The 10,864-nt window shown below is 32.2% G+C and overlaps 1 protein-coding gene across 3 annotated transcripts in view; it reads left to right on the forward strand.

Moving 5' to 3' along the window:
* The first annotated feature begins 1,440 nt into the window (after nucleotides 1-1,440).
* LOC109378445 (NKG2-A/NKG2-B type II integral membrane protein-like) overlaps nucleotides 1,441-10,864 on the forward strand; it is a 27,146-nt gene continuing 17,722 nt past the window's right edge. Inside the window, exons 1-6 of one of the 3 annotated variants that reach the window (XM_019634834.1) lie at nucleotides 1,441-1,740; nucleotides 2,130-2,225; nucleotides 2,736-2,789; nucleotides 3,306-3,457; nucleotides 7,253-7,356; nucleotides 7,587-8,054. In XM_019634834.1, coding sequence (XP_019490379.1) covers nucleotides 1,554-1,740; nucleotides 2,130-2,225; nucleotides 2,736-2,789; nucleotides 3,306-3,457; nucleotides 7,253-7,356; nucleotides 7,587-7,716 — 723 coding nt within the window. In that variant the 5' untranslated portion in view covers nucleotides 1,441-1,553 and the 3' untranslated portion in view covers nucleotides 7,717-8,054. Of the gene's footprint in view, nucleotides 1,741-2,129; nucleotides 2,226-2,735; nucleotides 2,790-3,305; nucleotides 3,458-7,252; nucleotides 7,357-7,586; nucleotides 8,055-10,864 lie in introns of those variants that run through there. The other 2 variants (XM_019634837.1, XM_019634836.1) reach the window with 2 other exon arrangements.

The raw sequence follows: 10,864 nt of genomic DNA on the forward strand, positions 1-10,864 counted from the left end.
TAAGAATAATGACAAGGAACAGTTATATTTGGAATCTTGCAATTAATATAGATATAATTATATATTTGATATTTAAGCCAGCCTTTAAAAATAGATTCTTAAAATGAATTCTTTGAATTGTGAAGGTTAAACATAATTTCTCATACACTTACTTAGATTACATAAAAGTAGTTGGCTTTTAATAAAAATACAGATGAGGTAGCTCCTGTAAAATGCATATTTAAGCTTAATTATAAGCAAAGAAAAGGTTTTTAAAAAATTAAATGAAACATTGCAAGAGAAGACATCACACTGATAAAGAGACGCTTGTCTAATGAATTATGTTACAAAATCTATCTGACATAAATGAGAAATAATGAATGTTAAATGTGCTAAAATAATAATTAGCATAACTACCATATTATTGAGAGTTTATAAAGCCAGAACAAATATGAAGTGTTTTACATGCATTGCATCTGCAAATTTTTATTCCCACTTTTGATTAGTAATCTAGGTGGCTAGACACTAAGCAAGGATTTAAAGGTCATATATTATAAAATTTGAGCCAGATTTAATTCTAGAATTCACTGACTCAGAGCCCATTGATGGAGTTATTCAATTACATGATTTGATTCATTACTTTGCTTACAAAACTAAAGCTACCCTAATTGACTTTGAATGCCATAGGAACTATTTGGAAGTTTAAAACAACAGTGTTCTTCTATAAATAATTTACACAGGTATTTTTCATTTTATATTTTTATGTCTTTAAATCAATGCCAATTGATGGTGTTACATAAGTATTTTAACAATTTTGTTTTGCTGTCATAAATTTTTAGGTTTTGAATAAGTTTAGTGTATCTGTAACAGTTTTCAACATATGAAAAAAATTTTTTTATTAAAGTTTATTGGGGTGACAATAGTTACTAAAGCCTCATAAGTTTTAAGTATACAATTCTGCAGGATCAAATATAAGGTGATGAAATATTTCTTTAAAATTGTCATAATTTCTCATAACTTCACAATCATTCAAAAGAAAAGATCATATGATAACAACTAATTCCCTTTAATAAATAAATGGAAGTCACTAAATGAAATTAATTTACTACAGGGAAATAGTGTGTATGCCAACACGACTAATTCCCCATCTTTGAATGCTCAGTCTTTAACCTTATTGTGTTTCACAATTATCATAAATATTGTGTCACTTGTTTCTAATACAGAATTTTAATACAGACATTTTAATGGTCTTAAAATATTTCTCTGTTATCTGACTTAAATTGAAGATATTTTTATTTATGAACTTCTTTATTCCTCATGAATTTATCATTTTTCATTGTTCCAACCAAAAATATATAGTCAAATATAGAATATCTTAAAAATATATGTAACCATGAGATACTTATTTAAAGTTCTAAAGTGTTTAAAACTTCAGATTCTTCGACTAGGAAATGAGCTCACTTCACCCTCTACCCCACCCACTTTTACTGCGGGGGATCTCGTCATTGCATATACTATTCATTCTTAAGTACACTTACCTTAGACACAGTCTCAGACACCACTCAGCTGCAGAGATGAGTAACCAAAGGGTAACCTATGCAGAACTGAATCTGGCTAAGGGCTCCAGGAGACAGCATACAAAACCTAAGGACACTAAGAGCTCCATTTCAGTGACTGAGCAGGAAATAACCTATGCAGAATTAAATCTTCAAAACACTACACAGGATCTTCAAGGGAGTGAGAAGAACTACCACTGCAAAGGTAAAATATTTAATACATACACAGTATCACTGTTCTAGGATGTGCAGTTGGGGTGCAGAATTGTGGGGAAGCAGTAGGGAATATGTGGAGAAACATATTTTATTGGTGGGGATCAGAGCTTGAAGTTGGAATACAGTATTCTAATATGACATCTGAGGACTAATTTTACTCAGGTGTCATTGTAATGTGTGATCAACAACTCATGGAGCATTGTATTCCCTGACAATGTAATGGTATAGTCTGAGAGGAAGATTGTAATGGTAGATATGGGCTTGGGGTCCAAGTTTATGTGTATGATTCCCTGTGCATGAGGGGGTTCCCTGTGTGTAAACTGTCTAAACAATTATCTCCATCTCACTTCCTCAGTGTTTCCCTTTCTCTCCCTGTAGATTTTTCATCACCTCCAGAGAAGCTCATTGCTGGGGTCCTGGCACTCATCTGCCTTGTCTTGCTGTCTTCTGTGGTAACGATAGCTGTTATTCCCTGTAAGTAAATTTTTGAAAGATTATAAGGGAACTTTTCACTTTAGTGATTGATTGCCAGTACCTTTTAAATATTTCATAATATTATGGAACAGGCATCTAATTTTAACATATGCAGTTAGATGAAATGTAAAAAGATTGATGAATTTGTCAAAGATTAAATATCAGAATGATTGTAGAGAGCATTTTACAAATATATGTACATATATACATATAATTTCTGATTTCATAACTTAAAGACATGCTTTAGGAGACTGAAAGGCCTTATCAAGAAATATATACTAATTCTTTAGATTGGTTAAATCAAATACTGTAATGCAGTTTGATCCTTTAGGCATTTGAAATATATTTCTTCAGATCTTCATTAATTCATTAATGTTTCTTGTTAATTTAATTTTATTTCAGATTATTCTAATCCTAAACATTACATCAAATTTCAAAGTAAGAAAAAAAGTGTTATGATTTATTTACATCAAAATTAATTTTTAAATAAGAATTGCTTCTTTTTTCTAGCTACTGTAATATCAGAGCAGAATAATTCCCCCTTGACAACAGGGATCCAGAAAGGTACAGAATATTTTCAAAGCTCTGATATTAGTACAGTTTATAGTTTTTCTGTAACTCAGGGGAGGCAAAAATAACAATAGAGTTTTTTTAAATATATAAATTACATATTGGACAATAAATGTTCATAAGTAATAATTTTAGGAGAATGCTTCTTTTTATGTAATAATATGAAGAAATGATCATTTTAAATCACCATACACCTTCTGCCTAGTAGCTTACATTTTCTCCTGCTATACGATGAGAGAAATAATTTTGCTATTCTAAAAATGGAGTTTTGTTCATTAACTTTCATGACATGTGTTAGAATGGATATTTATGTTTGTGTGTTTTCTTTACTTGGGCACATAAATTAGGGGGTGAGAGGCTGACCCTTGTGAGTGTGTGTGATTGTGTTTTGTTTTATATGTACCAGCCTGTGAGAGTGCATAGCAATATTATGCACATATATGTTTATAATTATGCAAATAAGTAAATTTCTTTTTTAATTACAATTTTTTTTTAAATAATGATTTTCAGCATATCAGTGTGGTTGTGGTCCAAACAAGTGGTTTACATATTCCAACAATTGCTATTACATTAGTACTGAACAAAAAGTATGGACTGAGAGTCAGATGGCCTGTGCTTCCGAGAATTCTAATCTGCTTTATATAGATAATGAAGAAGAAATGGTAAGATTTTAAATGTTTTCAACATTTTATTAAAGATTATTTTGGTCTACACTATATTTAAAACATTCATTTATATTTTTGTATACATTTGTAGTAATTTTAAAGTGTGTAAATATTCTATTGTTTAACTCTTTAATATTTTATTTATATTTCATGCCATTGATGCACATTTAATAATTTCCAGTTCTTACTTTTCCATAGACAACTATGGAGTATAAATGCTTTTTGTCTAAAACAACTTTTGCTATTTAATTTGCCCTACAATTTTAAATTATATCAAGGAAACTAAATATATCATGATTGTTCAGATGGATATAAACTGAAAGAACCCATGTAATTACAAATCAGATCATGAAATAGAAGTTTCCAGTCCACAATAGCCCCTCTTGTGTATTCTCTCACAACTTTTTCTCCTCTCTCACTCAAACACTATTCTAATTTTTAATATTACAAATTATCTTTGCTTAAATTTAAGCTTCATGTAATAGGGATCATTCAGTATGCATTTTATGTGTCTCCTTTCATTCCCATATGATATTTTTGCAGTTCATCCATACTATTGCATTTATCTTTAGTTAATTTTTGCTGCTGTATTGTATGTACATGACATTTTTAATCTATACTATTCAGAATATAGTTGTCTATATGTCGGTATCATGAATAATATTTTATGAAAATCCTTGCAGACATCTTTTTTCCAAATTGTATAATGCATTTAAAATTTGTATATTTTATATACATGTTATGCAGAATAGATTGTATTTCTATAATATAAATACAATATTTGTATAGTTTATAAATAAAATTTTATTATAATTTTATATGTGTGTAATTATAACATAATATCTTCTATGTTTCAGAAGAAAATTGCAGGGTCATAAATGTATGTGTATGTCAAATTTATTAATTAGTCCAGCATTTATTTTGGTTTATTGAGTAAATACATATTTTACCAAATAGGTTTTTGATTTAAACTTAGTGCTATCAGGAATTTTAATGTTATAATTTTTTATCATTATAGAAAACTATCATAATGACATTACCAGGTATTTTCCTGGTTACTATTAGGTTGAACACATCCCTCTGGGTTGGGGTCTTACTATTTCATCTAACAATGTTGTACCGAGCGAGCCAGCCAGCACTGGTTTGTGAACAAACAACAATAATACACACACCCTTTGTGACCCGGCATTCATGATTTACACAAGGATGACTGGAAATGAATCATTCTAGGTATTTTTGCACCACAGAAATAAACAAATGCTAACAAATAAGGTTTTCTACTCCCACCCCTGAAGAAGTATCTCATGTAGCAGCACAAAGTTGCATCCATGTATGATATAGACCCAACCATATTGTGTTATAATTATTGCCTTAAATAGTATGTTTTAAAAGTAATCACGAGAGATTCAGAAACACAGATGCTTAAGTTTTCCCACATATTTACCATTTCCACTGCTCTTCCTTCATATGAGTTACCATCCAGTGCCATTTACTTTTAGCTTGGAGAACATTTTATAGGGCAGGTCAGCCAACAAGAAATTCTCTGTTTTTATGTGTGTGTAAGGTCCTTAATGCAACTTCTTTTTGAAGAACTGTTTTGCTGAATTTAGAATTCTTGTTTGATAAGTTTTGTTGTCCCCCCCCACCCCCGATACTTTGAGCTGTTGAATATGTAGCTCCCTGCTTACTATTCTTCATTACTTCTGAAAAGAACTCATCTATGAATCACCTTGTTATTTTCCTATATGTAATGGGTAAGGTTTCTTTAGCTTATTTCAAGGTTACCTCTTTTTTTGTTTGTTTGCTTTCTATTTTACATTTTATATTGTGGTAAAAATGTTAAGATAAAATTCTCCATTATCAATTAAAAAAAAAGACACAGACTTGATTTTCTTAGAGCAGTTTAGGTTTACAGCAAAATTGAGTCAATACACATAGATTTTCTATATACCCCTATTGGCTACTCAGCTCCCTCACCTGGAATAGTGTTCAGAACACATGTGGATTCTGTGTAAGATAATGTGGTGTAAGTGCTGCTGGAGGTGGGAAATCTCCCCCATTCCCTCATTTTCACACTGAATCCAGCTATATCATACTCCTGCATTTTCCTCAGGATTATGTCTTTGTCTGTGTCTTCAATGTTTTTTAGTCATTTGATTATAATGTTTTGAGAAGTGGATTTCTATGTGCTGATTCTATTTGTAGTTTGCTGAGCTTCGTAAGCCAACAATATTTTAAAAATTAAATGTAAAAAGTTGTTTAATCATTATCTCTAAAATTGTTTCCCTGTCTCTGTCTGTCTTCTTATTCTCAGTGTATATTTACACCTATGCTAGTTTTTTTGATATTGCTTCAAAGGTCTCTGAGAATCTGCTTATTTTTCTCTTTTTTTCTCTCTATTTTTTGAGATAAATAATTTTTTAAACACCATCTTAATTTCATTAATTCTCTCTCTGTGTCTCAAATTTAATGTAAATTTAATAAACTTTGTATTTCAGGTAATGTTTTTCAATTCACAACTTCTATTGTTCATTCATGTGGTTTTTATTTCTCCATTTGGTTCATGTTGTGTCACTGCCATCATATTCAAATATAGTTATTTCAACATATAGTTATAGTAATTATTCAAAAATATTTTTTCTAATAAATCTAACACCTTATCTCAATAAAAGATTCTTTGACTGATTCTTTTCCCTGAGTAGAGAAAAGTTTTTTTGTATGTTTTCTAATCTTTTATGATTAGACATTTTTGATAATATCATGTAGTAAAGATGGATTCTGTTTCTTTTTTCTTAGATTTATTATTTTTGAAACTTGTAAAACTTTTACTGCAGAATCTTTTCTTTAGAGTGTGCTTGCCTATATGTCTTCTCAGCTTTTAAAATTCTTATTGTTTATTGTTTATTGTTAGCCTGGCTTCCTAGGGCTTCCCCTTGTGCATGCGTAACTTATTTGGCAACCAATGATTATATGTTTTTAATGTGTTCAAATACCTCCAGTCAATAGGGCTTCCACCCTCTGTTATTTGATGTACTTGTGCATGTGTGTGTGTACTAAGGAGTGCTCATAACTTTGCAATTAGCTTTCAAGTCCCCTTTGACTTTTGTTTTTACTGGGACCATTTTTCTCTCCTCTGCACAAGTACACATTTGTTTCACCAGTGTGTACAGAGCTACTGTCATCTCATCTATGTATTCTCTCCCTTTTATTTCCTCTCCATTATATTTGTGGCTGGCACTGTGTGGACACACAGGAGACTACAAGCTCGGACAAGAAAAAGTGTGGGTTTTTCTCTTTTTAATGTTGTAAATTTAGTGCTTTGAGCTGAAAAAGTAGTGGGCAAGTTAGCACCACTATACCTACTGCTCATCAAGTCTGCCCCTGTGGCAACAACTGTGTTGATTTTTGCAGCCTTCTCCAAACTGTAAAAATTACAGCTCTTCTTATTCACTGAGCTGAGGTGGGGGTGGGGGGCAACACAGGAGCAGTCCTAGGCAAGAAGACTACAGATTTGTACCATTCTTACTTGAATTTCTAGGAGCTTTCGCAATAATAAATACATCACAAGTTATTATTAGTCTTTGATCATTTGCTGCAGACTTGAAATTATTTGCGGCAATTTTCATCTTCACATGGTCATACTAATACATGTTCCTAATGTGTCCAGTGTGTCAGTATATAATGTAAATTGAGACCATATAAAATAGAAAAAATTTACTCTATATTCCATTAAAAATTCATGTTAGTATAAAAGCTTTTATTTGACTACTCATGAACTTTGCTTTCACTTAGAATTTATTGAAAACCTTCAGTCCCCTTTCATGGCTTGGACTCTCAAATGGAACCAATAACAGTTTGTTGCTGTGGCGAAATGGCTCAACTTTCTCTTCCAAACAGTAAGTTTCATGAGAATGCTTATATGTTTTGCCTTGAAGTAATGAATCTTAGAAAGAAAAAGCAATATTGAACAATTACATGAAGACCATTATTTAAGTATTACCATACAAAAAGTATACAAGGACTACTTAGATATAGAATATAAGTACTAGTCTAAGTAAATTATTTATTCGTCAAATATTAGGTTATGTACTAGCAGATTAATGATATATTATTCTCTGTATTTCAGGTTCTCAGTATCTTCAGGGACGGTGAAGAATTGTGCATTTGTTTTGTTTTCCACACAACAGCTCTTTTCTGAATCCTGTTTTGAAAGAAAAAAATATGTTTGTAAGCACCAGGTACTTCGGCTTATCTAAAGTTGATATAATGCTAATCTGTAAAGAGCATATTTTCAATTTATTTAAAAACTATACAATAATTTTCTTAGAATTATTTCTTATGATACTATTTTGAGTACAGCTTCACATTCACAACAAAATTAAAATAGATACTGAGACTTCCCATGTTCTCCCTCACTACACATGCAGAGCTTCTCCCATGATAACCATCACTCACCACAATGGTACATTTGCTACTGAGAAAGGGCCTACACTGATGCATCATAATCACTTCAAATCCATAGTTTATGTGAGGCTTACATTTGGTGTGTAGAATTATTTTTAAATCTATATTTTTATTAATTTTTAAATGTATATCCAAGTATATGTTATATGTGTCTTAAGCTTTTGCTATTTATTAAAATAAAGCTAGTATAAATTACAAATTCTAATATCAAGGGCTGTTATTTCTAAGTCTTCAATATGGTGAATAATTGCATTTATATTTTCAAATTAGTTGATTTGTCCTAGCCCTTAGTGTTGAAAATGAGGATTCAACAGTACAGGTTGGCATAGTGTATAAGTTATTGTGGGGTTAAAAGACTAAAGAGAGGAATAAAGAATTATTAAGCTTTTGTAGGGGAGATAGCCTAAAAACAGGAGATAAAGGAAAAGTATAAAGAATACCCTGGGTTAAAGAAGAGTACCCAAAGGTGGAATGACTTGGGAGCTAGGTCTGCTCCTCCAGGGCGGGCTTTAGGCTTCACCGAACCCAGTTGAATGCAGACAATTTGATGGCAGACATGTTCGCTGGGTTGCCCTGGGATAGAGCAGCTCCACAGTCCACTGGCTGTTATTGGTGAGGACGGATCTCAGGCTGTGACTGGGAAGCAGGGAGACCTCCCTACATGGTGTCCTCAGGAAGAGGTTGAGAAAGAAGAGGTAGCTGTGACTGGGACTGGCCACAATAACCGCTGGAGAGTGAATACCACAGGACTTCCTGCATGCGTGCAACTGGCCAGCACTCCACAGAAGCCAAAGAGAGAAAACACCATGAAACCAGGAACAAGAGCTCTTTCCCTGGCAGTGTCCCTCATGCTTTTTTCAAACAAAACAACATCACACGAGCTGATAAGGAAGAAAAAGTGATAGGATCTAGCTCCATTATCTCAGAGAAGGCAATAAAGGACAGATTTGGAGCTGAGATTAATAAATTGTTAATTCGCTACCGAGATTCCTGTGTAAGAATTACAATGTTGGTACATGACACAATAGAAAAACCCTAAGGACTCCACCAAAATATTATTAGAAGCAAGAAACAAATACAGTGAATTTGCAGGATACAAAATCAATGTACAAAAATCCATGCATGCCTACATGCTAACAATGCAATTTCAAAAAACAAACAAACAAAAAACCATCTCTTTGCAATTGAACAAAAAAGGATAAAATACCTAGGGATAAACATAACAAAGGATGCGAAAGACCTATAAACTGAAAACTATAAGACATTATTAAAAGAAATTGAAGAAGATACAAAGGAAAGATGTCGTGTCTTCATGGATTGGAATAATCAACATAGTTAAAATTGCCACATTACCCAAAGTAGTACGCTGATTTAATGCAACTCTCATCAAAATCCCAATGAAAATTTTTATTTATTTATTTTTTTGTCTTGGACCTTGATTTATTTTTCTTTATTTTTAAACATTTAAATTTATTCAAGTGACAATGGTAAATAAAAGTATTATACATAGATTTCAAGTGTACAATTCTATAATACATCATCTGTATAGCACATTGTGTGCTCACCACCCAGAGTCAGTTCTCATTCTGTCACCTTAAATTTGACCCCCTTTACCCTCTTCTACCACCGCCTCCCTTACTGTCCAGTAACCACTAAACTGTTGTCTGTGTCTGTGAGTTTTTGTGTCTTTATTTGTTTTGTCTTGTTCTTTCATTGCTTTCAGTTCTATATCCCACTTATCAGTGAAATCAAATGGTTCTTGACACTCTCTGTCTGGCTTATTTTGTTGTCATAATAATTTCAAGATCCATCCATGTTATTACAAATGGCACTATTTCATCTTTTTATTATGGCAGAATAGTACACCAGATCTTCTTTATCTATTCATCTTTTGAAGGACACTGTGGTTGTTTCCATGTCTTTTCCACCATAAATAATGCTGCAATGAACATGGAGCACATATATCTTTAATGTTTATAGATTTTATAGATATAGATATAGATTTTTATAAACATTTGCAAATATAAATGTTTATAGATTTTGGTGGTATGTACACAGGAGAAGGATAATTATCAGATGTGTATGGAAACACAAAAATGCCTGAATAGCCCAAACAATCCTAAAAAAGAACAAGCCTAGAAGTATCACATTCCTTAACTTCAATTTACACGACAAAGTGACAATAATTAAACAGCATGGATTTGGCAGAAAAGAAAACACACAGACCAATGGAATCATATTGAGAACACAGAAATAAACCCACATATCTATGGGCAGATAGTTTTCAAAAAAGGAGTAAAAAACATACAATGGAAGAAAGGAAGACTTTTCTATAAAAGGTGCTGGGAAAATTGGAAAGCCACGTACAAAAGAATGAAAGCAGCCTGCTTTCTCTCACCATACACCAAAATATTAACACAAAATAGATCAAAGTGCTAACTAAACACAAGACCTGAAACAATAAATTACATAGAGGAAAGAATAGGTACTAAAATTATGGACCTGGGGTTCAGAGAGGATTTTATGAGTTTGGCCTCAAGGCAAGGGCAGTAAGAGCAAAAATAAATGTTGATACTATATATCAAACTAAAAAGTATCTGCACAGCAAAAGAAACCATCAACGGAATAAAGAGGCATCTAACGGAATGGGAGAAGGTATTTGCACACAATACCTGAGATTGTTTTGGGCTAATATCCAAAATATATAAAGAACTCATACAACTGCTCACCTGTTTAAATCTAGCAGTGGCTCTCCATGCTTCACAATGAAGAAGCTGGGGCCTTACAAAGCCTGGGTGACTGAGCCCTGTTACCTCTTGCATTTTATCCTCTAATACAATGTTTCTCAACCTTTTTTTTTCCTTCCATTTTCTCCCTCAACCTTAAACTACTAAGGAACTTTCACAGAGATGTTTTCTTTTTTTTTTTTTTTTTTTTTTT

Source organism: Hipposideros armiger, unplaced genomic scaffold (assembly GCF_001890085.2).
Source record: "Hipposideros armiger isolate ML-2016 unplaced genomic scaffold, ASM189008v1 scaffold_1990, whole genome shotgun sequence".
NCBI classification, from domain to species: domain Eukaryota; kingdom Metazoa; phylum Chordata; class Mammalia; order Chiroptera; family Hipposideridae; genus Hipposideros; species Hipposideros armiger.